The following is a 27667-nucleotide window of genomic DNA, read 5'->3' on the forward strand; positions in this document are numbered from 1 at the left end:
GGGTTCCTTACAAAAGACCCAAAAGGTAAAGAATCACATTTAAAACGATTTTTCAGGACAGAATATGGTTAGTTAACCCTCTAGTGCCAGGTTCTTTTATACACAGGACAAAAGTAGTTTGTATACTACGGCTACCTAAATTTGAGTTGATAAAGAATTAATAGACCATACACTTTCTGAATTCATTTATTGAGAGAGACAACAGTCATTCAAATCATGAAACACAATTATCAATACACAAAATAAAGTTGGGGAATTAAGTTGAATTGTTACATTTCATTTACATTAATAAATATTTCAAAAGCAAATGTAGATTTTAAGATTAAGACACTAATGACACATACAACTAAGAGTTTCTATCTAAGTTAATTCTTGTAGTGCTTGATTTTTAGGTTCAAAGATTTTAACAACCTACATATTTTAGATGGCAGCAAATACAAAAGCATTTTAAACATCTTTCCAACTGTATAATGTACTATAAGAAGGAGTTCACCTTATAGCATTCTATCCTTCTCCTGGCCTGTTTATAGGTAGAAGGCATGCCGGACACCAGCAATCCACATCACATAAATTAATCACTGATACTGGGGTATAAAACCTTATGCATGTATTTTGAATAGAAATTATTTTTGAACATCAGAAAGAATGTCAGCTATTTTTGGCAGACTTGGGATTTCCCAGTTTTGCCACTAATTAGCTATCTGAGCTGTTTAAGTCTATGCTTCAGTTGTTTCATTTTTAAAAAGTGATTGGACTAGTTTTTGTCTAAGTATTTTGCAGTTTCTTCCTGTCCTATCAAGTTTACCACCTTTGATTTTCAACACAAACTTTCAGAGTGATTTTCAACAACTTCCTTCTACTTCATGATTATCCTTTTTAAAACCTTTGTCTAAATCCTTCCAAGTTCCTAACAGCACCACTGAACCCATGCTTCTGCACATGTTAATAGTGACCAAAGCTCACTGCTGGTATGGAAGGCCATCCCTACCCAGAAGATTACCACCTAACTGAGAATTCAATTTAGTACCCATCACCACCAATCTGAGTTTCTTTGAAGGCTCTGTCTCAATCTTCATCAAAAGCTACACTGTTGTCCATCAAATATTGCCTATCTGTGTAAGTTTCCTAACACCTGAAAATATTTTTTAACAACTAGCATTTAAGTGACTTGTTTACACAATTTTAAAATAGCCATGTTCTTTAGTCTCCTGTAGAACAAGGCATTAAGTATTTCAAAAGGCAGACAGACATATGCTTCCTTTTATACTTCCTAAGACAGCTTAGGTTCTAACACAATTTAAAAATCAAATCGTCAAAGTTTTGTTTTTCACTATTGTTTTCACAGGTACAGAGCAGTGAATATACCTAACAATGTCCACTTTTCCTAACTCACCACCATACTCATAAAACCTTTGTGATTCACTCTAACACACATTATCAATGCGCAAGGATATAATGAATAAAATGGCAAGCGGTAAAATCTAATTCATGCTAGAATACTGAGAAGTTTCATGGGAAGCACACGCATACACAACTTTACAAAAGTTGGAAATACTGCTAATTTCAAATAAGCAATGATCAAAGTGGGACTTTCATGCCAGAAGTCCCGTTCAGTCAAAATCACGATTTGTAAGAACAAGTGGTGCCACCAGCGTCCAAACATAGAGTACAATGCCAATCCAACTAGAAGAGATTTTCACCCAGACAGCTGTCCACTGACTTTTCATCTCATGAGAAGGCTCATACCTAAAATTTAAGGAAAACAAAAAGGGCAGGATTTGGATTATCAGCCATCAAGCTACTAAACTTCATCACTTCAGCAGTGTTCTTTGTATGTAATTTGATAACGGATATAGAGCTGATGACTAGTCTGTTGCCTTGCTTTCTGTACTGCTTTAATAGCTAATGTGAAGATAAAAATCAATTTAAAAGAGGAAAGGACAGAGGCCTCTGAAGTAGCTCTTTTATATAATACTCAGAGGCTCTTTATGTATTTCTGGCTTAGTAATTAGGAGCTAGCAGACAAATGGAATGCGACCTCTGGATAAGTAACATGTCAGTCCTACCCTACATAAAGAATATAATCTGTTCAAAGCAGATTATATAACCCCACCTCAAATTTAAGAAACTGGGAAGTAAATACATTCCAAATTTAGCTGATTTTTGTGTTAATGAAACATACCAAAAATATTTTTAATCTAAAGTATTAACATTTACTATTGCTTGAGAGCCAAAGCTGTGGATTATTGAGAACTACCATGTTTCCCAGAAAATAAGACCTAACAGGACCATCAGCTCTAATGCGTCTTTTGGAGCAAAAATTAATACAAGACCCGGTCTTATTTTAATGTAAGACCGGGTCTGATATATGATATAATACCAGGTATTATATATGTAATAAATACAATATATTAAATGTAATATCATATAATACTGGGTCTTATATTAATTTTTGCTCCAAAAGACACATTAGAGCTGATGGTCCGGCTAGGTCTTATTTTTGGGGGAACACGGTATATGGATTCTTATAGCTTTATATGCTGCAGTGCAGGAATTGTTTAAAATGTGTATTTTTCAACAATAAATACCCAGTAAAGGCTGCTCTCAAATGAGGCAAAAGATCTTTTGACGGTATTCAAAGACTTCTTACAAGTTGTTAAGGGTATTATGCATTAAAAATTATTAATAACAGAACTGCCCAAACCATACAGTTCACCTTGAATCTCAAATCTTTCAGTCATCATTTGGACAAAATTAGAATTTTCAAAAATAAAATAATATAAATTGCTACCTTCCTCCTCTCAGAAAAAGATTTATGGATTAGTTTTGAAATGATAAAAAAGCTTAAGTTTTGAAGAGTTCTAAGGATCCACCTTTATGTATTCATACTTCAATTTTGAAATCTTCAGAGCTTTAATGACAAAATTGGAATAAAACAGAAGAGGTATCTTTTACTGTATTCTGTCAGGAATTGGTTGCAGTATTTTAAAAAATGGAAAAATAAACTGTTGGATCAACTATCAAGATGTAGTTCTGTAAGAAATGTCAGTTTCATGAAAATTTCTATTTTTAATTTCTTCAAGATTTGGAGATATTTCTATGTTTGTTACTGCAAAAGCAAGGAAGTGAAGTCTGCATTTCTCACACTGATCTCACTATTAATTTAGCTGTAAATTTTGAAATACACTGGAGGATAAGAAGTACTTCACATCATGTTTTACAATGGAATTACGAAAAAGCCATCAGAATTTCCACATGCAAAGTTTCATAAAATGTAAGTACCTGTACCAGTTGGTAAGGGTCATCATGATATAAAGGGAAGCCAAGAAAAGCATGAAGTGAAAGAAGGAGTAACTGTAAGTGACACCATCTCTTTCATTATCTACAGCTCGGTGGGCATCGTCTCCATCCTCCAGTGATCCATCACTTCTGGCTCCACCATCTTCTATTAATGTTGATTCATCACTTGTTAGAGTCAGTTTATTAACCTGACTGTTGTTCGAAGTACGGATACTGCATAAAGGATAGTTTAAGATGGGAGAAGAAAAGAGCATTAAAAAAAAATTCATAAATGAATAGCTGGACTTGTCAAAAAAAAAAAAGGGTAATTTTCTTACCTCGAATAAAACACACACAACAAAAAGAGGATTAGTCCTATAATTCCTTGAGCATGCCACCACTGGACGGACTGTCCCTCCTTTGGGACAGAGCTTGTTGTATTGTACCCAATTATGCTTAGGAGACTTGGGTTGCAATGTGTTTCTGTAGTGTAAATTAAGGTCAAATTAAAATGTTAGAATAGTATAAAAACAATTTATTTTTCAGAATGCAATTGTAGTTCTTTTTAACTCTTTATATCCTTAAAATTCAAAAAGTTTTTGCTGGAAAAGGGCACAAAGATAACAAAAACATACTTTAAGACAACTTGTATTTATATTAATAATGAGACCTTTTAAATTTTACAGTGCTAATTTTACAGAAGTGTTTGAAAAAGTTAAATATCACTTTCAACCTCGTACAGGAGCTGAGATATTATTAATGACATAATGCTTATTCAGTCTCTTAACTCTTGTAAGAAAGAATTAAAGGGTTGGTAAAGTTTTCACTGAAGCGTCCAAAATATGTTTTCTCTTTCCACACAGCTGGATGTGTCAGTCACCATCTTATTAATGTAAGTGATTCTTATCTTAAAGCCATTTAGATAAGGATAATCTCTAAATCAAATCACTAATAATTTTTTTCAAACCACTTACCTGGACAAAATTAATCATCTTTCCCTAACATACTAAAAACAAACAAAAAAACCCTTTATATAGTGATAAAGAACATGGAATTGTAACTCTAAAAAATGAGATTCAGATAACATATTTTGTATTTTGTTTTTAAGGAAAAAAGACCATTTTCTTCCTATTTTTAAAAAATAAATAGTAATTCCTCAACTAATTTATTTCACCTCAAATGACATATACCGGCTTCTATTCCCACGAAATGCAACGTAACTGGCCTATAAAGAGATTCGTTCCAAAGCCCAATTACATTCACTTGCAAGGTAGTCGGGCAAAAATAACAAGTGAAAAAAAAATACTGTTTATAACTGAAACACGCATTTGAACAGCTTTTCTTTCTATGTATCATACACACTATGCAAATTAGGTACATTTCTTATCATTTTCATATAATTTCTTGTAATTTTGTTAGTGAAAAAAACAAAAAATATAGCAATACATCAAAGATGACAAAGGTATTATTTCCATACGCCTAATTTTTTTCCTTTTTAAAATTGAGGTCACATTAGTTTATAACAAGTTTCAGGTGTACAACATTGTAATCAACACTTGCACATACATGGTGCTCACACCAAAAGTGTAGTGTCCACCTGGCACCACATAATTGACCCCTTTTACCATTTTGCCCTTCCTCTACCACCCTTGCTCTCTAGTAGCCACCAATCTGTTGTCTGCCTTTATGAGTTTGTTGTCTTTTGTTTGTTTTTTATATTACACACGAGTGAAATCATATGATATTTGTGTTTTTTAATAAATCTGTCTTTTTTAAATAGCTTAATTTCAGAAAATTACCATCTTCGGGGAAAAAAAATCAGTTGCAGCACCGATTGAAAGGGAAAAAAAAAACCTCAAGCAAACAAAACATACCTGGTTCATTGGTCATAGCAGACCATGTCAAATACATTGTGTAGACTGTAATTACTGAAGATTGTAACAAACCAGATCTTGGTTGTGATTCCTACAAAAAAAAATTAAGCAATGGGGATAAATATTCTAACGTCATTCAAGATTTAGGAAAACAAGAAAAATAGAGGCTTCATAAAAACTAATGATTTAAAGAGCATACTTGGATTTTTGGCAGTATAGACATTACAGAAGCACCAAGGCAGAGGAGCATGTTGACACTGATGAATGCTTTATTTTCTGAACAACTGGCTGGATGAGTATAATAAACAAAGAATAGGACGATAGCAACTAAAGACAGCAGATAATTCAGAGCTGTAGCTGATAACAAAGCTGTGAAAGAAATATAATTGGACAATTAGATTTTATCACAAATATTAGGAATTAGGCATAGGCCTTGTTTTAAAAATAATCTTATTAAAAATATATTCAAGCATCTAACATTGTCAGCATTATGTAGGCTATAAAAGCAGGGAAGAATATTAATTCTGAACTTTACACATAAGAATTTTATAGTCTTTATGCACAGCTCACTATTGTATATTTTCAAGTTAGTGACATACTAGTATGGTTTTTATCAATATTAATATCTACATTAAGAGTTTACAAAACACATTCACATATGTTACCCACTATTTTCAAAATACAGAAAAATAATTACAAGGGGAATACTACCCAAGGTTTTTAAAGAACTATAATCATTCAGTTGTAAACAAAGCCATTTGAAAGAAATTTATTTTCATTGTTAATGCTAAATCCATAAAATTGATGCTTTTCCTCCACTCAAATCTTTAAAACATTTTTGTTATGCAAGAGTAAGTCATTATTATTTAGTAAGACAACCTAAGCTTCTTTTATGTAAATTTCAATAAACACAATGTGTTTTAGTTTTTGTGCTAATGTGTGCTCAATATACATGTATTTATGTACATGTGCCTCATCGATGGAATCCATCCAATAAATATTTACTGAGCCTGTAACATTCCTGGCCCTGAGGATATAGCAGTGGACAAAAAAGAAACTCTTCCATTAAAGACTGAGGTATTCCACACAAGTGAATTTTCTAAATGGCTAAAGCTTCTCTCTGACTACCAAACCCTCTTTATTTTCACCACTGTAATCAAATATCACAAACCAGTTGTGTGAGAGAAGTATCAGGCTAGCAGACATGATTTAGCTTTCACTGTGATTTATCCTTTTTTTTTTTTTTAGCTAAAACGCAGATCATTTCGCATAAAATTCTAGATTTATGGCTTTTTTGGGGGAAAAAATCAGAAAAATTAAGCAACACTGGGTTCATATCTGCACAAGGCAACTACTGGATGGAAATGAACAGTAGCTATGCACTTCATAGGGCCTTCGTGCTAATTCACCACAGTCCATATTATTTTCACAAGGATTGAATATGACTTAAACCTAGTTCTCTGCCCTCACATTTGTTACCTACTGTAAGCATCTGAATTTCCTCTGTTTTACAGTATAATCATAGGACTCAAGCTCATCATTAACAAACATTAATGACATTATAAGAACTCCCTTAGTGTTATATAAACTTATATAAAATGTTCCAGAATTGCTTTTTATACTTTTTCTACTTGCTTATGTTTATGAATTATACCACTGTATATCTATTTCTAGCAGTCCTAGTCCCTTTAGTATTTTACTTTTAACTTACTTTAGACTAGGAAATTAGTATAAAATGTACACACTATGAGCAATAGGCTTTAGAACATCCTATTTTAGCAATTCAGGGTCTTTTGGATTATTTCCTGGTTCTTGGGTATGTCCCTCATTTAATCCGCCAAAAGCTCAATCAACAAGTAACTTGCTGATACAACGTGAGACGAAACCACTCAAACTCTTTCAAGTAAAAACATCATCGAAAATTAACTCCATAAAAATCATGATTTTCTATAGTCTACATATCCATTCTTATTTTTAAAATTCCACTATCTTGAAGATGTTCTGTAAGACAAAAACTTACCTGCATACCAACATTTTGAGTTCCCCTCTTCCATTTTTTCAACCCATGATTCATTCCATGAATGGGCAAAATCAATAAGTAAGACTAGTTGTATGAGGATGAAGCAAAAGGCACCTGCCATGCCTACATAAAACCACACTGAAAGGAAAAAAACACACAAAACTGAGTTGCTGGTTCAGTTTTTATTATTTCATTTTCAGAATTCTCATACACAAAAGGCAAAATTAAATTTTACATGAATGCTTTGATTTTGCCACCCAAAAAGAAAAAATGAAACAATAAGTAGAGTTACAATTCCAGGCAATTCTTTCATTTTCTTTATAAAACATCAACTTCATACATTAAAAAAAAGATTTCTTACCAGTTGTAAAAGTTCCTTCTGGAATGAAGAAAGCCCCAATAATAATTGCAACTGCTACAGCAAATTTAAAGAACCAGAATCTAAAAAAAAACAAAAACCAAGGTTATGATTTTTTTATTAATAAATATTCAACAAATAGTTTCGAAAATAAAATCTTTTAAAAGCATTTAAATAGGTACACTTCATGTGACTGTTCTATTGTTTCTGATAATGAAAATGAGAAGTGAAGATTACTTTGTAAACTGTTTTAGGACAGTTTTAAGAAAGATATGTTGGTCACTAATTCATTATAATGAGAATATCAGTTCCATTTCACAGGTTTATTTTATATAATGAATGCGATAATATGTGAAAATGTAAGGTGCACTGTACAACTAAATAGGTTTTAAGAACACATGGTAAATGCTCTATGCAAAATTCTCATAATAATAATAAAAAAAATAAATAAAAACAACAAAAAAAACCTCTCATAATAATTTAAAACAACCAGCTTTTAGGACATCAGCATCAAGGTGGTGTAAGACGTCCCTACTCTTTGTCCCCCAATTTTTAATAATCAGTTAGGCATCCATCCACAAAAGTGTCTCTATGGAACTTGTGGGATCCAGCAGCAACAGATGGCAAACGACCTGGGAAGAGTCTTGCCCACTTGTGCATTTGGGAACAGAAAGACAGACCTTGGTGTGGGCGGCAGAACCAGCAACCTGCCCCAACCTCTGTCGGCTGTGGTCGGGGAAAACCTGGAGAGTGCTGCTGAGGGCAAATACCCACAGACGAGAGAGTAATTGTGAAAGTCCAGCCTTCCTGGGGGGAGATTCCAGCACACCATGTGAGAAAAAAAGAACACCAACAAAAACACGAGTTTCAATGGAAAAGAGAGGGGAAGAGAAACTGCCAGTGCGTAGACTCTCCGGCAGCACCCTCTCCTGGGGGGAAAGGAGAGCTGGGAGTGAGTGACTGGCTCCCCGAAACCCCCTTCTCTCCAGCAGCACTCAGAGCACATAGCACCTCCATGACTAAGGGGAGGGAGGAGGTGGGGAAAGAGGCAGATAAGGATATCAAAGAGTGTTAAAGGAACACAGTTCCTGCTGATTGCACTCAGGACTTAAGCAGGAAGTCTGACCATGAGCCTCTGGGAGAACTGCGCCGAGTACCTCTGCCTGCCGCCTGCCGCCTGCCGCGTGGGACTCCCAACACTCTGAGTACTAAATCCACACCTCCCGCCTCTGCGGCAAGTTTCTTGCGTGCACAGATCCAGTAATGGGAGCGCTCTGAGAAAAACGGGCCACGATTTGTGGGCAAACTAGTAACCACAAACTTGAGCTGTAGTGCCACCTTCTGGAAAATGAAAGAGATTTTCAGTAATCAGCCAGGTGAGTTTTAAGAACCAGAGAAGATGTAAAAGCTTAAAAATTCTGCCACAAAAGAGAGCAAGAAGCATGGAGCAGGTATATAAATACAAGGTCAGAGAGAACCCCAGATATAACAGGATCAATGAACAGTATACCTCATTTGAAGGCAACTAATAAAGATTTAAGGTGTCTGCTACTTCAAATGAAAAAAAAACAGCAATACAAAACTACAAGGAACATGAAGAATCAAGAAAATATTTCATCACCAAAAGATAATTCTTTAATAACTGAACTCAAAGGCATGGAATCTTGCAATCTAGTGGATAAAGAATTCAAAATAGCTGTTTTGAGAAAACTCAACAAGCTACAAGAAAACACAGAAAGATAATTCATGAAAATCAGAGGAAAAAATACATGGACAAAAATAGAAACCTAGCAAAGAGTCAGAAGTCATAAAAAAGAATCAAACAAATTCTGGAGCTGAAGTAATCAATGGAATAAACGAAAATGCAAAAGAAAGCCTCTGCCACAGGGCCGATCATATGGAAGATGAAATAAGCAACCTAGAGGGCAACAAGTTTGAAAAAACACAATCAGGATGAACGGAGAAAAAGAGGGAAGAAAGCCTACACAATCTATAGAATTCAAATATTAGAATAATTGGGGTACAAGAGGAGAGGAGAGGAAGAAGAGGGCAGAACGTTTATTTAAAGAAATAATAGCTGAGAAATTCCCAAACCTGAGAGAGTCTTAGACACCCAACTTCACAAAGCTAATACATCACATTATTATCTCAAAGCAAAGACTCTTTCCAAAACACATTATATAATAAAACTGCCAAAAATGAAAGATAAAGAGAGAATACCAAAAGCAGCCAGAGGAAAGAAGATTGTAATATACAAAGGAACTCCCAATTAGGTAATCAGAGGATTTCTCAGCAGTCATTTTAACAAAGCTGCTAAAATTAACATTACCAAGGTTGAGGTATGAGGAAAGACTCCATTCTTGTTCTAACTTACCTAGGAACTTAAACTTTTTTGAACTTTCCAGTCCTGTGTCAATGTCTGGACATACATCTGGACTTCTAAATATCTCTCTAATTACATTCTGAAGGACTCACACACATATCCACCTGGCATCCATTATCCACATGACCCAAGCATGACCAGACATCCTAGCACCCATCTTCCCCATAACCTGGCATCCATCATCCTGACTGCTGGACATTTGATTGAAAACCACCCTGGACTCCAGTTTAGTTAGTTTTTGTGAGAAGTGTTTAAACCTATACAATACTATGTATCAATTATATCTCAATTTTTTTAAAAACAGTACATGTAACAAAGATGGTTGTAAGAGTGCTATGTACATGCTACTTTGAGAAGAGTCAGAATGGCTGTGATTGCCATTCTGTAATGCATTTTGAAAAGTGTTTAAAAATATATTTAATAAAGATGGTTATAAGAGCACTAAAAACTAAAACCAATCACTAAGAGGACATAAAGTAAAATCAACCTGTCAGAGCACACCTTTTCATTACTATTTATATTTCATTTGTTCACGCTTCCTGTCTTTGGTAGCATTTATTAATAAATGAGCAATAACAAATACCAAATTTGTTTTTTAAATTTATGGGGAAAAAAACCAGAAATAAAATTCAACACATTCAAATAGAGTACCAAAAATGGTGCTCTATATTAAGGGACATTAATAAAAGAGACCTTGATGTTTCCTTTCAGGTTGTCCAGTACAACCAACCAGTTAGAAAAGCAATCACCCTGCTTAGGGATAAAGTTTATCATTCTGTGTGCATTGGAGGTCTAAGGAACCAAGTTTTGTTTCTTGTAGTTACAATGCGCTACCAAGAGCTAAAGATGAGAAAGAGGAAATCAGCTAACATTACTGATGTGGTAGATCCCCTTTTTAGGATGAAAACATAAAATATTATGCATCAGAGGTTATATCAATAAACAACCCAAGGTTATTTAACATTTATATTTCCGAAGTCTGACATTCTCAGATAGACACAAGAATTTTTTTTACCCTGTCATTCATGAATAACAGAATTCTAAAAACTATGTAAGTTTATTTTGCTTTAATGTTTCTTTAGACAGACTCAAAATTACTGAGAAGAGGCTACCCTGCTTTTATACTGAAGTTTAGCTAGGCCTCACATTAACAACATTCTTGTCAATGACAAGAATGACACTGGTCCCATAACATTATAATGGAGCTGAAAAATTCTTATCACCTAGTGACACTGTAGCTGTGGTAATGTCGTAGTGCAATGCATTACTCACATTTGTGGTGATGCGGGTGTAAACCAACCCGTGCTGTCAATCGTGTAACAGTGGAACACATACGATATGTATAGTGCACAGTACTTGATAGTGCTAATAAATGACTGTTAATGGTTAATGCATTTACTATACTATACCTTAAAAAAGTTTCAATTACAGTTGACATACAGTTATTAATTAGTTTCAGGGTATACTACACTTTTTATTATTTTATAGTATACTGTTTTCTACTAATAAAAAAGTTTGTTTGCTATAAAAAAGTTATGTTGGCAGTAGCCTCATACAGTTCATTTTTACCATGTTTCTTGATTCCATCATTTTCTCTTATTGTGTGATTTAATCTTGTGTTGTTTTATAAATTCAGTGTAGCCTAAGTGAACAACAGTCTGTAAATTCTATACTACACAGTCGTGTACAGTAATGACCTATGCTTTCACATGTACTCACTACTCACTCACTGACTCATCCAGAGCAATCCCGATCCTGCAAGCGCCATTAATGATAACTGCCCTCCAGAGGTGCATCATTTTTCCACCTTTTATACTATATCTTACTGTACCTTTTCTATGTTTAGATACACAAATACTTAACACTGTGTTAAACAGCCTACAGTGTTCAGTACAGTAACATGATGTACAGGTTTGTAGCCTAAGAGCAAAAGGCTATGCCTCCTAGATTTGTGTAAGTGCGCTCTATGATGTTGGCAAAATGACGACATCATCTAAGGACACATTTCTCAGAATGTATCCCCATCATTAAGCGGTACATGACTGTATTCAAAAACTTACCCATTGTGCACGGCAGCTCTAGGATCACTGCTGCTCTTCACTTTGATCATCAATAGAGAAAGGAGAAGATAGAACATGGCCAAGCCAAAGCACAAACGGTACACAGCTTTGTAGCCAACCAGAATACTACAAGGGACAACACCTTTCTCATTCTCACAAAACCCAGGAATCTAGAATAAAAAAACAAGAGTTTATGACCTAGAATTTTTTTCAATTAAAAATGAAAATGCTGTGTAATCAAATAGTTTAAGTAAAGGTTCAGAAAACTAAAGTTTATGCTGAATATATAGTCAATGTAAGTCTGGAACATTTTTATCAGACAGAAGTTTAATTCTTTTTTCACTTTATGTGAGCACATGATAAACTACAAAATGCCAATCCTAAACTGGATGCTTGGTTTTATTTGCAGACTTATGCTAAATTTTTTAAAACTTGAATTCTACTGTGATATACTAAGAGAAAAATACAATCAAATAAAAGTTTCAAGAATGATACAGTAACTAACTCAGTTTTTAAATCCTAAAGAGAACAATGATGGGTTTTCAAAACCAATGCTGCTTAAATTAATTTTGAGTTTTGGCCCCTTATTCTACAATCACAGTGTTATCTGTGATAATGAATGGACTTGAATTCAACAGAATAATTGATGGCAGGGATTTTATTTTTTAACTTAGAACCTTGAAAAAGACTGATGCCAGAAAATCATACTGGAATCAGAATACAAAAATATACTTTTAAGTGATGAATGGGAGTGGTCCTCAGAGCTACATACACTATTTATATGTATGAGAATGAATTATTTCCTCTAGAAAACATTAAAGCAAACCAATATGCCAAAATATGACTGTTAATTTGTGCCTTCAAAACCAAGAACTTAAAATTGTATTTAAGCTAATGAAAGCGCTACTTCCTTTTGCTAGTTCCTACACAGTCAAAAGCCCTTTCTTGGTCTCACTTAAATCCTACCTTCCCGACCCAGTTTAATCCTTATGGCAATATGTACTTACCCATAATCACTTGCAACATGTACTGGCTAGCACCCTTAATTATCCAATTCCCTTACAGCAGCACACCACCTGGCCAATTAACCATAATTAAGTAAATTCAGTCATCTATATTAGGTTAAGCTGGTACAGTAACAACCCCAATATATCAGTGGCTTAAAACAGCAAAGGAACTTTTTTTTTTTTAAATTGGCGAATACTGGGGAACAGTGTGTTTTTCCAGGGCCCATCACCTCCAAATCGTTGTCCTTCAATTTAATTGTGGAGGGAGCAGCTCAGCTTCAAGTCCAGTTGCTGTTTTCAATCTAGTTGCAAGGGCGCAACCCACTATCCCATGTGGGAATTGAACCAGCAACCTCGTTATCAAAAGCTCACGCTCTAAGCAACTGAGCCATCTGACCGCCCCTCCAGGAGCTCAGTGGCGCCGCTCGTCGTCTTCAATCTAGTTGTAGAGGGCACAGCTCACTGGCCCATGTGGGAATCGAACCAGCAACCCTGTTGTTCAGAGCTCACACTCTAACCAACTGAGCTATCTGCCACCCCAAAGGTACATTTCTTGATCATGTACTTTTACATAATTGGTCCTGAGTAGTTGACTCAAGAATATAGGCTGCTGGAGAAGCCACTACCTCCAATGATGTACAGGCTGTGACAGAAAAGAAAGATCTTGCACCAAGTAGAGGTTGATGTGGATCACGTCCCGTCACAACTCATTGACCAGTACTAGGGACACGGCCCTACATTATCACAAGCACTCTAGGAAATTCAAACCTTTGATGACCTTCAGAAAGCAGAGAAACAGAAATACTTGGTGATAAGAAGTAACATTCACCAACTGAACTATTCATAACCATGGTCAACTGGATCCATGACAAAACCGCATGAACATCTCCTGGCATGTTTTTTGCTTATACCCAGGGCTTGAGTAACATTAATTGAGCAGCCAAGTATGCCATGGACAATGCTCGCTACTTTCAAAACCATTATAACCTCATTTCCCAAACTTTCACCATTTTACCTTAACCCTAAGCCAACTCCAAGCAGACAACTGTGGAGGTTCTCTGGCATAAATACTCTCTCTCAACCTCAATTCTACTATCATTCACCTTGCCTTGGAGGACAGCTAACTTCTATATCCCTTCTCTTGGTCACCTTCTTCTCCCACCCACCCTCCCCCCACAGATTAGATTTCTCATCTTTGACGGCTCTCAAAATACAAATGAAATATCCCCATTCTAAAAAATCCTTTCCCTAACTCAGCTTCCAGCTAAGACCACCATCTTCATTACAAAACTCCTGGAAGTGGCTGTTTATACCCATTGGATACATTTCCTCATGTTCATCTGATTCCTGTTCCACTCCCTCTAGCCCCAGCACTCGAAAGAAACTGCTTTTTCAAGACGCTAGTGATGTACTGGTTGTCAAATGCTCTTCCTAAGGTCTGCACAATAGTACATTCTCTTGGTTCTCCTCCTTTTTTCATTGCTTCTTCAAAGGTTCCCTTTTCTTTACCAAGCCCCTTCAGTAAGAGCTTTTGTCTAAGTTCTTGCTCTGCACACTTTTAATGGTGCAGCACACTGCTTCAGCACATGCTGCCATGGTTTCAACTTTAATCTCTATCTCCAAAACATCTCACCTCTGATTTCTTTTTGAGTTACACACCCATGTTTTCTACTTTCTGCTGGAGACATACACACACACACTGCAGTACTAAGTCAATATGTTAAAAACTAAATAAATTGTATTTTCCACATTTCCTTTTACAGCCTGACTCCCTGAAAAATATTTTTTTAAATAAAACACCTTTTCTTATTATTTTTCCTGGGTTAGCAAGTTTCCTTCCAGTTGTCTAAGACCAGAACCTTGTTATTATGTATAATTCTATCACTGCCAATATTTAAATCCAGATTCAGTCAATTCTACATTCAGAAAACCTATTTTAGGCCCTCTATATACTCCTTGATTACACCATTCCAACAGCCTCCACACTTAACTGCTTGACTTTTATCCTAATTATCTTCTTAAAGATACATAACTGCTCACAAAACTCTTTATCCTCATTCTGCTTTTTATTTTTAAATCTCTGAACACAAAATTTCTACTCATCCTTAGAATGTCCCTTTTTCCATGAGACGCACTGAGATTCTGACATTTACTTTTTTAGAATTACTTAATTTCTTATTACCATAGCACATTTTCTGTACCGTCACTGAATTTAATAAACTGTCTTATATTGTCTGTCTTTCCTGAAAGATTATGAGCCACTAAAATTGGGATTACATATTACCTTACTTCGTTTATTCTGTTTCCAATACACAAAAATCAGTTTCAGGCATATACACACTGTAGGTTCAGTTAATCAATTAAAAAGAAAAGAAAGACTAACCTTGTTCAGTTGTTCTTCCATTCCTGGTATTAACATTACACAAGCTACGCACACTCCAACAAGCAAGAAAAGTGCATAGATCAACCTTGTCACAGTGGAGTTGTTTCCACTAGGACAGCATCGGCACACCAAACACGGGGCACTGCCACACAAACACGGTATCTGCAAAAAGTATTAAAATCAGTATAGTTTAAAATGGTACAGTGAGAATTTACATTCAATTCTCTCACAAAAGAAAAGAACTGAAATTAAAATAATGATCAAGGGATAAAAGGTATTTGGTTCACATACATTATCTGTAAATTATAAAACAGATAACTTCTGGGTAAAGATGGGGCAAAGTCAAACATAAAAGTGCTTGCCTCTGTATCAAGCAAAACCAATAAAATCAGTTAAAACAATGAAGGGGAAAAACAAATCACCAGCAGCACCCAAAGTTTAGCTGAAACAAAGAAGTGGAATATTCATGATCATAAGCTCATCTCTAGCTCCTGCCCTTTAAGCACCCAGAAATCACACTGGTGAATTCACAAAATTCTGAGAATTTTCAAATATTCCAGAAGAAGTGAACTGGTATCCTTTTTTCCTCTTCTGACTTGGTGGTAATGGTAACAGTGAAAACTATTACTAGAATTGGGCAAAACAGGATAAGTGAACTGGGGCCAGGTAACTTTCTCCAATGGAACCCCATATAAATTCAGGCCAAAATGGAGTAAGCTACTAGACCTACCCTACTACCTTAATCAATGGGGGGGAAAAATTAATGAAACAATGGTTTTCAGACAATTAACAATAGGCAATATACGATAGCAATTTCTAAGAGAGGAAACAATGTGAGCTCTAAGACTGGCCCAGCTTTCTGCCTGGGGAGTTTCCAGTACAGGGAGTGGGATCCAAGTAGAGGCCAGCAGCAGTCTATCTGAGTTGAGACAGAGTTGGGAGTTCAGGGAAGCGAAGATAACTTCATTGGGCAGAATCGTAGAGAGGAGAAAGCTACACAGAGTGAGCTCTGGAGATCTGCAGAGGCTTCCACTTCAGTCTGCAGGAGAGCACTGATCGGTGCATACATTTGAATTAATTACCCAGGATGGGGGAGGAGCTGGTATTCCCACCAGCCAGAGGGAAAAATCCTTGTAATCCACAAGGCACTGCACTGAGCAGAGTTATAAAGCTATTATTCAGTACTAGAGGGGAAAAAAAATCAGCCATAAGACTAAAGGCCACTCCAGTCTCACTTTATTAAAACTTAAAAGCAAACACCAGAAAGATCAAGTTCTTTTCAAGTAACTCACCTATGTCCAAGAACAAAGCCAAAGAATATTTTTTAAAAATACAATTATATCCAGCACCCATCAAGGTAAAATTTTCACCTTTGTTAAATTTCGGTCGACTATACTTCTGGGCTCTCTATTCTGTCCACCGATCTATTTGCCTATTCTTTTGCCAATACCACACTGTATTGATTACTACTGTAGCTTTATGCTAAGTCTTGTGGTTGAATAGTGTTAAACTACCAACTTTGTTTTTTCAATATTGCGTTAGCCATTCTGGGTCTTTCATCTCTCCATATAAACTTTAGAATCAGTTTGTCAATATCCACACAGTAACTTGCTGAGATTTTGATTGGGATTGTGCTGAACCTATAGATAACCATGTTTGAGATCCTGACATCCTGACAATATTGAGTCTCAATCCATGAACATAGAATATGTGTCCATTTGTTCAAGTCTCTGACTTTGCTCATCAGAGTTTTGTAGTTTTCCTTTTATCGATCTTATACATACTTTGTTAGATTTATACCTAAGTATTTCATTTTTGGGGGATGCTAATGTAAATGGTATTGTATTTTTCATTTCAAATTCCACTTTTTAATTGCTAATATATAGAAAAGTGATTTACTTTTGTCTATTAACCTTGTATACTGCAGCCTTCCTATAATTGCTTAGTAGCTCTAGGAATTTTTTCTCAGATAATATCACCAGTGAAGCAAAAACCGTTTCGTTTCTTCCTTCCCAATCTGTATACCTTTTATTTCCTTTTCCTGTCTTATTGCATTAGCTATAACTTCAAGGACAATGTTGAAAAGGAATGGTAAGATGGAACATTCTTGCTTTGTACCCGATTCGAGTGAGAAAGCTTTTTAGTTTCTCATCATTAAATATGATGTTATTATAGCTGTAGGTGTTTTGTTGATATTCCTTATCAAGTTCAGGAAGTTCCTTCTATTCCTAGTTTACTGCGAGTTTTTATCATGAATGAGCGTTGGTGTCAAATGCATTTTCTGCATCTACTGATGATCTTCTGTGCTTTTTTCAAAAGCCTGCTAATGTAAAGTCTTACATTAATTGATTTTCGATTGTTGAACCAGCCTCGCATACCTACGAATGTTCAGTTTTCTTCATAATTGCCCAAACTTGAAAGCAATCGAGATTTCCTTTAGTAGGTGAATGGACAAATGCTTAAAAAAAAAAACCACACAAACAAAAAACAGGCACTATTAAGCTATGAAGACATGGAGGAAGCTTAAAAAGATATTACTAAACGAAAGAAGCCATTCTGAAAAGGCTACATACTATATGATTCCAACTTTATGACATTCTGGAAAAGGCAAAACCATGGAGACATTAAAAAAGATCAGGAATTGGGAGTGGATGGAAGGATGAATGAGCAAGGCAAGGAGAATTTTAGGGCAGTTAAAACTATTTTGTATAGTACTATAGTTGTGGATACATGTCATTATACATTTGTCCAAACCCACAGACTGTCCAATACCAAAAGTTAACCCTAATGTAAACTATGGACTTTGGATGATTATGATATGTCAATGTAGGTTCATCAATTGTAACAAATGTAGCACCCTGATGGAAAATGCTGATAATCAGGGAGGCTATGCACTGCGGGAAGCAGAGGGGGGAATAAATGGGAAACCTCGATATCTCCCTCTCAATATTTCTGTGAACCTAAAACTAATCTTTAAAAAAGGTCCTTAAAAAAGTATATAAAAAGTGAAAAAAAAAGTATATAGAAACACATTGTGATCAGGTGGGGCTCAGTAGGGAAAGCAAGGCTGTTAAGTTTTTTGAACATCAACTGATGCAATTCACCATATTTACAGACTGAACAAAAAAATGGTCATCTCAATGGATGCAGAAAAATCATTTGACAAAATTCAATTTCCATAATAAAATAAACATGGGGCGGCTGGGTGGCTCAGCTGGTTTGAGCGTGAGCTCGAATGACAGGGTTGCCTGTTCAATTCCCACATGGGCCAGTGAGCTGCTCCCTCCACAACTAGATTGAAGGACAACGACTTGGAGCTGACGAGCCCTGGAGAAACACCTTGTTCCCCAATATAATAAAATCAAAATAAAACAAACAAAAGAAAGGTTTCTACAAACAAGGAACAGAATATCCAATGTCCTGATGAAGGGCATTTATAAAAAAATCTATAGCTGCCATCCGTACTTCTTGGTGAAAATCTGAATGATTTACCCTAAGATCCAAAATAAGGCAAGGATATGTGCTCTCACCACTTGTGTTCTATTTCACACTGGAGGTCATAGCCAACATAACAAGGCAAGAAAAAGGAAAAAACAAACAAACAAAAAAACCCCAAAAATGATATACACATTGAAAAGAAAAAAATAAAACTTCCTCTACTCACACATAATTGTTTACATGGAAAATCCCAAAGATCTTACAAATGCTACCATAGCTACAAGTGAGTTTAATAAAGTCACAGGATACAAAGTCAATGTATATATATATCAATCACTCCCACATACTAGCAAAAAACGATTGGAAATTGAAGTTAAACAAATAAAAAATACATAATTAGGTATAAATCTAACAAAATACATACTAGACCCCAACTGATGAAAATTAGAAAACACTGATAGAAAAAAAAACAAAAATCAAAGCCCTAATAAATAAATGGCATGATAAACTGGGCTCAAATTGTTAAGATGTCAATTCTTTTAAAACTAATCTACAGATCTAATTCAAGTCCAACCCCAGCAAGAATTCGGTAGAAATAAAACCACCTGCTTCTAAAATTTATATAAAAAGGCAAAGAAACTAGAATAACCCAAAGAATTTTGTAAAAGAACAAAGTTAGAAGATTCATACATACTACCTGATTTGAAGACTAATTTCAAAGCGATTTTTATAGGGTTGCACTGGGCAAAAGTATTGACATATAAATAAACAGAACACAGTTCCAAAACAGACTTATACAAACATGGTAAAGAGACTTTTGATAAGTGTCAAAGCAAATCAGTATAGAAAGGAGAATCTTTTTAACAAATAGTGCTGAAATATCTGGATATCTATGTTTTAAAAAAGAAAATTACCTTAAGTCATAATGAAACCATGTATCAAAATTAACAATTCTTAGATACAATATGAAAAGCATAACCCACAAAAGAAAGAAAATTGATAAATTGGGTCTCATCAATATTAAAAACTTCTGCTCTGTGAAAGTGTTAAGAAAATGAAAAAACAAAAGACACAGACTTAAAGAAATTATTTGGAAATCAGGTATCCGATAAATCATTTGTATCCAAAATATACGGAATTTTCAAAACTTAATAACAACCAAAAAAAAAAAAAAGGCCAAAATATGTAAACAGACACTTTACAAAAGAAAATATACGGACAGCAAATAAGATGATGAAAAAGTGCTCAATATCATTAGTTATTATGGAAATGTACACTAACACCATATTTATACCACTACCACTACATACATAGTAGAATGGCTAAAATTAAAAAAAAAAAAAGGTAATACTAAGAATGAAGAGCAACTAGAACTCTCTTTGCTGGTGAGAAAGAAAAATAGTGTATTATTATTGGAAAACAGTTTGGCAGCTTCTTATAAGTCAAATTTACACTTACCATATGACTCAGCAATTGCACTGCTAGAGATTTACCTAAGCAAAATAATAACAGGCACACAAGAAACTTTTATGGGAATTCTTGTAACTACTTTATCATCAAAATCTAGAAATGCCTTTCAACTGGTGAGTGGATAAACTGTGGTACATCCGAGCAATGGAACACCATGCAAAAACAAAACGAAATAAAGTACAATATGAATGAATCTCAAACTAATTACATTAAGTAAAAGAAGCCAGACTCAAAAGGCTATAGGCTGTACGATTCTACTTATTTACATGACATTCTGGAAAGGCAGAACTCTGAAGACAGAAAAAACGGGTTGACAAAGATGGGGATGGTAGAATTTATTAAGGTGATAAGTGTTTGTAGTGGTCACACAACTATATGATTTGTCAAAACTCACAGAACTGTATACTAGAAGAAATGAATTTTGTGTAAATTATATCAACGAAGAAATGACAAAAAATACAGAAAAACATAACATGGAAGGAAAACAAAAAGAATAAAGTAACTGGTGTCCTTAAAATAAACAATCCTATAAATAAAACAAGGGGAAAAAAAAGACAAAGATGTAATACAATAAAAACTTCCTTAGATGAAGAAATGAATCTATATTTTCATAAGAACACTATTTTCCAGAAAAAAAAAAAAGACAAAAGATTTAAAGTCAGACGTACTTGGTTAATTAATTTCAAATATAAGTAAAAAAAACTCTTCAGATACCCAGGCAGAAGAAACAAGTCAACTGGACATATGAGATGTGTTGGAAAGGACTGGATATGGGGGGGGGGGTGTAAGACAGAACATATCCATAGAAATAACTACGAAGTTCTGAAGGAAACAGGTAAGAGTTGACCCTTAAACAATACTGGTTTGACTTGCAGAGGTCCACTTATACGCATTTTTTTTTCAGTAAATACCTATACTGTTTAGATCTGAACTTAGAGTCCGAGAAGGCGAAGGGCTGACTGCACTGATCTACGCCATTTTGTATAAGGGACTTGAGCATCCACATACATTGGTGTCTGTGGGATGCTGGAACCAAACTCCTGTAGGTAGTTAAGTGTTTTAGGGGAGTCAAAAGTTATACTCGGATTTTCAACTGCACAGGGGCCAGCACCCCTAACTGCCCCACCACCCTGTTCGAGGGTCAACCGTCCTATTATACCAGTCCACAATATTTCTCAAGAATGTAATGGACATTTTCAAATGTGAAAGAATTCAGGGATTTCAGCTTCCACGAATCCTTTTTGAAGAATTTATTAGATGACAAAATTTGGTCAATTAGATCGATCACATTAAGACTTAAAAATTTGGGAGACATGGTAAAAAGGAACACTTTGAGTTTTGAATCCACTTAACTGGAAGGCTTATTAAAACAAAATGTTGGGTCCTTGTCAGTGTTTCCAGTTAAATTTCATAGTGTGCTGATGCTACTGGGTCCAGGAAACACACTTTAACAATGATTAGTTCAAACACTAAGCAGCTGTGGAAATTATGGTTATAAAACAATGGCCACACATGAAAAACAATACAAAGGGATTCTGGTTAAAGATGGCAGACTGAATACATAAATTTACTCATACTCCTTTTAAAAACAGTAATAAAACACAAAAGGGATTTTTAAAAGAAGGAATAAAATTAAAAGGCCAAAAGAACAGGCAATTAAATCTGGAAGATGGAGTATGACAACTGACTTAATAGAACAAGAAAGTTGAATTATAAGCCATTCAAGGAAAAAAATTAAGAAGCAATAAAATTTACAGCAGAATCTCCAAAAAGATCAGGAAGGAATTGGTGGCACAAGATAAGTGAGGCTTGAAAGGTAGAGGTGAAAATAGGATTGGTTGAATGTCTTTTCAAAGAGCAGTTAAGACCCCAGATTTCATTCCATTTTTTGCTCTGGGCAAATGAAGAAGATAAAGCAGGATTTCTCACCTCCGACAATATAGGTATTTTGGGCCGAATAATTCGTTGGCGTTGGATGACTGTCCTGTGCACTGTAGAAAGTTTAGCAGTATTTCGGTCCTCTACCACTTACTAGGTGCTATTAGCACCTCTTACCTCCAGTTATGACAATGAAAAAAGACTGCAGTCATTTCCAAATGTCCCTTGAGGGACAAAACCAAGCCCAGTTGAGAACCACTGCTTTAGAAACACTTTTAAGAAATTCTCCTAATGAAGAAATGTTTACTTACTATTCAGAAATTCCTTCACTTTCATTGTTGTTAAAGTCAGGAAAGATTAAATTTAATGCTTTGTTTAAAAATATATGTTTAGCATGCTACCATTCCTAAAAAACACATTTTTGTCTATTCATTCATCCACTTGTATAATGAGAGAGAAGGAATATTATTGGTGGTGGGATTTTTTTTGTGACACTTTAACTTTGTACTCAGCATTGCCTGACTATTCATAGCAACAATGATTTCTACAAAAACAAGCCACTACATTAAAAAAATTAAAATCTAGCGAAGGCTGGCACAAAATATGCAGTCAGTAATAACTAGCTCTTTATTAACTACTTAACTACATTAAATGTCTTGGGCAAAAAAATGACAGTTATTGTATGCAAAGTCCAGTCATCCCAAAAAATCAATTCTAGTCACTAACACCTTTGTTGAGACTAAGATGGGGAAAAGCACCTAAACAGGAATAAATTGTTGGCAATGTTGTAGTTACAGGATTAGGCAGGACGTCCAAAGATGTTTGATAGTGTTTAAAGTAATTACCAAAGAGACAGTCATGTATGAACCAAGAATTATGAATAATTTAATTCTAGGCCACTTATCAGCAAAAAAAGAAAATCAAAATGAAATAAAAATTAACACTTTAATCTCTACACCGTGGTACTACATGTTATTTTTCTCTTTTATACTTTTTCCAGAGTTCAGAAATTTTCTACAGTTGCTTTATAAATTAGAAAAACTTTTACAAAAATTGATCAAGTCTAAAGAAACTTGAGCAAAGGAAGAATGAGGTTTATGTTTTCGTTTTTTTGTTTTTTAATTCTGGCTTAACTGATCTATTTTAATGAATATTTTTGAAAATTTGAATAAATTTTACATTTATCAAAACCTCTAAGTTAATGAGCATATTGACTTAAGACTGTAGAAGAAATGGCACCAGGAAGGAAAGGGAAAAAGGTGACCTGAATTGCATACTATAAAATCAATTCCTAGACTGGCCACAATTATCTAGAACCCTGAATAACCTTGGCCACCTAGCCCCGCTATCTGCCAGAGACCTAATTACCAGAAGGTAAGAAAACTGCCTGTTTGTTACTATCTTTCCAATGTATCTTGATATTAAGTGACTCAAAAGGCAGTATCAATTGTATCAGTTTTGTAGTCAATAAAGGTGGAGAACTAGTTATAAAAACATTAACAGGAATATCACGTTCCCCATATTTTTCACTAAAGCTATTATCTTCCTGATAAAACATACACATATTAAAAAAAACCCTTAACACTTTTTTTTAAACTGTAATTATCCTTGAGGCAAAAAACTTCTGCTCATCAATGATCTGAAGATGAGAACAAAATGGAAAACATGCACCCCTCCTTTTGATACGTGTACCTTTACTATGTACAAAAAACATAATATGCCCATATAACTGAACAAAATCTGACATTACAAATCAAATTACATGACATCTTCCCCAAAAAACAATGAAAAAAATCTTGTAATAATCATTTATTATTTTGTAATACATTTTACTTCATTAAATATGCCTCTTTTGTGTAAAACAGTCAATAGACTCAAGTAGATTCTCTAATTTCTTGAAATAAAAATATACCAAGTTTCCCTGTCCAACTACAAGAAATATAATCAAGAAAATGACCTGGGCTGGAATAACAACCTCCTCATATCATTTTATTAAAATTTAACATTTACAGTTCAAGCCGTATCAAGAACTTTTTGAAAAAAGATGAGGTATGTAAAAATAATCAAAATGCCGGTCAATGTATGTAATAGAGTCAGTCATTTGGAAAGTCAGACAAGCAATTGGTAGAAGTGGAATTTAGAACTCATGGATTAAAGAACTATAATTTGAATCAAAATATCTTGCCCCAAATTACAAATGTCTTTATTAATTGTAATGTCAATGTTTTATCTATTTTTATTTGGGAGGGGGTGTGTGGTTATCTTAAACTAAAGTTTATTTGTACCATCTGAATCAAAAAACCTTGCCACTATAATGAAAAACTGGCAATGGTACATAATCCAAATGCAACGTACAAATAATTTAACATGAAATTTCAGATTGCACAAGCATACTTTGTCAAAAGACACAAGACATTTAATACCGCAGAACTGACCACCTCTTCCAAATACATAAATCACTTGATAAGTATAGTAATGAAGTGCGAGGACCCAGTCGCAAAACAGGGCTATTTATTTCAAAACTATATTACATCAATATCACTGCCAGGCTGTCCCAAATAACGGGCACTTAATTGCAGTCTGCGTGACAGAACAAAGAGGCGGACATGCTTCCAGGGATGACAGTGCGGCAATCTGAGGCTACTGGTGAGGGATGACGAGATGTGCGGTACTCCATAGAAGGAAAGTGTTTAAGACGTTTAATAGAGATGGCCTAGACAGACACAAGAAAAAACAACAAAAGGGGACCTGGAAGAATGGGAAGCGCCTTTCACGAAATACGGGTGGGGGCGAGAGCCTACCAGCTCTCTTCTTCACTCCTCCCACAGGGGTCATCTTCCCATCACCACTGCTCACCACGGCCTCCCGGTCAGCTCTTAGCAAGACTCAGAGTTCCGTAGCTGAGTCGGAGTGACCAGGGGAGATACCGGTAGGGAGAAAATGGGGACGGAAGGCACTTCCCGTTGGGTGGGGTGCCACGTTCCCGCCCAGCCTCACCCATCCCCACTCAAATCCCTTTCTCTTCCGCCTCCCACGCTACCACCCCGAAGTCTGCCAAAACCACCTTACCCAGCTCGCCATGGAGCACAGCCCCAAGACGCTTCCCATCTCCAAAACGGCGCAAGAACCGAAGATGCCAACAAAATGGAGACAGCGCCTCTCTCCTTTTCGGGGCTTATTTACGATCTACGAGCCACTTCCGGCGCAGAGCCTACCCCGCCCCTCATCTTTGCGTCACTTCCTCCGAGGCCTGGGTGGAGTGAAATAGAGAAGGGGGTCGCGCTGGGATTGCGCATGCGCAATCGAGGAGCTCGCGGTGATCTCTTTCCAAGTGTTACCTTCTAATCCGAGTCGAAAGCTTCTGGCTAATTCAAGGCTGACTGTAGTTTGCCAAGTTAAGGAGCCGATGTGAGAAAACTCATCTTTACTTTTTGCTTGAATTTGAGTATTAATAGAGGATGGAGCTGAGGTGGTGTTTGACATTTTGTCTTCCTCCGTCAGAGAAACCAGTCTTAACTGCTTCTGGGCGATTGTTTTCTCGGTGTTCATCCATCCTACCTCCACTTATTTCTCACTTTTCTATGTTTGTATTTTTTTCCCCAACACTTCACATTCTTAGTTTATTCCTGCAGCCCCCTGCCTGGACGTTTTATAATAATATTTTTATTCATTTGGGTGCTTCCAGTTCTTTGTATGGCTTCTGTTTTCTATTGACACGCATTTTAATTTCGTGTCCTATTAAGATGTTACAAGAATTTTGCACATCCAAAAAATTTAAATTACCAAGATAAGAAGACATACTAATTGTGAAAATTTAAACATATTGATTTTATTGAGGAGACATTTGGAACCCTTATTAGGTGATTGTGGATATCTCCAAGGACTTGTGTTCATTTAAAGTTATAGTTCTTATTTTTAAAGTGATTGCTCCCTTAAGATATTCTGGGAGAAGAGTTTGGCAAACAGAAATACCTTAAACTTGAAATTGTCATTGTCAATAATAAGAGTCTTAATAGAATCTGCAAAAATTGAATAGATGAAGGTGAGGTGACACCTAGGAATCTAGGAGAACTGTGGCCATTCACTGATAGGTAGCAAAAACGAAGGGATGGGATTGGATAATCGGTAACGGGTTTACTTTGGACATACTGAACTTGAAATCTCTGAAGTGCTACCCCTCAGCACTTGAAAATGCAAGCTTGAAAATCAAGGGTTTATGAGGTTAACAATTTAAAGTAATTTACATTGCAGTTATAGTTGAAGATAACCAAAGATAAAAATTTTCGAGTTACAGAAGTCCTTAAAATGGAACCAAAAAATTTCACACTGGAAGAATTATCAGGTAGGGGGAAGCTATTGACTTAATTTTCACCTTCTCACTTTGGTTGTTAATGGCATCTCCATATATGCCTCCTTCCAAATTCTGCATTTTAAATTCTGCTTTCAGTATAAATTATGAAAATACCTTTAGTAAAATACTTGACTGAGAACCTCAATATCCTCATTAGTAGTATATCAACCCTAAAGAATTGTGAGGATTAAATAATATGTGGTATTATAAATGATAGTGCCATATTTAGCATATTGTGGGCAATCAATACAAGCTAGTTTCCTTTTTTTCCTACCAAGATTAACTAGCTTTTGTGGCTTGCCAAGCTACAATAGACATAGTTATTCCTATTGTCTCTAATGCTCAGATTTTATTAAAGTACAAGCTGAAGAAAAACAAGGGTAGGCAGGGCTTCATCTTGAATTCACATAGCATAATCCATGACTGATGTTTTTCCTCCAGAACAAGTATAAATAATGACATACCTTTTTAAAAGTTGGTTGCAAACACCTTGTAATAATGCTCTACTCTTTTAAAGAGTTTATAATTATAGGGTAATATGGATTAAGTAGTAAGTCCAGCCTTCTGGACTTTATGGCATTGTGCCTTTTGGAGCTACCCCCACACTTAACTCTGAACTGCTCCAGTTTCTGCTCCCTGAAAATTACCACTGTTTAAACTCTACTCTTAGGTTAAGATTTTTCCTTTCTTACTGTCTCTGCAAAGCATAGACTGAGAAGAAATTAGTTCCTATCTCACGCAAGGGCTAGCAATTTTAGGAAGCATATGGTGTGTATAGAGTTCCTGTTGCAAATTGTCAATGATGACCTATAGAACAATTTTCACTGATATCTTGGCTGGTTTCTGCTGCCATGCTCCTTTCTCTATCGTCTAGTGGCCATCCACAGACAGTTCCTTCCCTACTATTTGTTGCTGGAGACGCCTGTGCCCAGAAGTGAGTAATCTGTAGCCTTTTACCCTCTAAACCAGTGAGGAAATCATTTAGAATCTTTCACATCACATTAGAAGTTCTCAGTTTAACCTAGAATCAGTGTCACTCTATCGAGATGAGCTGAAATCAGACTTACTTTGGTCCCGAGTTTTTCCTGTCTTTATACACATCTGTGTATAAACTTGAAAGTCAATTTATTAATGGATCATATCTATGAAACACTGTGAGAATAGAA

At 35.5% G+C, this 27667-nt stretch overlaps 1 protein-coding gene across 1 annotated transcript; it reads right to left on the reverse strand.

Annotated features, from left to right (window-relative positions):
- Window positions 1-170: 170 nt before the first annotated feature.
- On the reverse strand, window positions 171-25400 carry SERINC1 (serine incorporator 1). Its single transcript, XM_033102662.1, has 10 exons — window positions 25220-25400; window positions 15365-15526; window positions 11975-12144; window positions 7535-7614; window positions 7174-7311; window positions 5353-5522; window positions 5154-5244; window positions 3618-3762; window positions 3283-3513; window positions 171-1746 (listed from the first exon to the last, which is right to left on the reverse strand). Exons 1-10 carry the CDS (start codon window positions 25256-25258, stop codon window positions 1611-1613), a joined length of 1362 nt encoding a protein of 453 aa, XP_032958553.1. The 5' UTR covers window positions 25259-25400; the 3' UTR covers window positions 171-1610.
- Window positions 25401-27667: the final 2267 nt, after the last annotated feature.

This window comes from Rhinolophus ferrumequinum, chromosome 3 (genome assembly GCF_004115265.2).
Source record: "Rhinolophus ferrumequinum isolate MPI-CBG mRhiFer1 chromosome 3, mRhiFer1_v1.p, whole genome shotgun sequence".
In the NCBI taxonomy this organism is placed as follows: Eukaryota; Metazoa; Chordata; class Mammalia; order Chiroptera; family Rhinolophidae; genus Rhinolophus; species Rhinolophus ferrumequinum.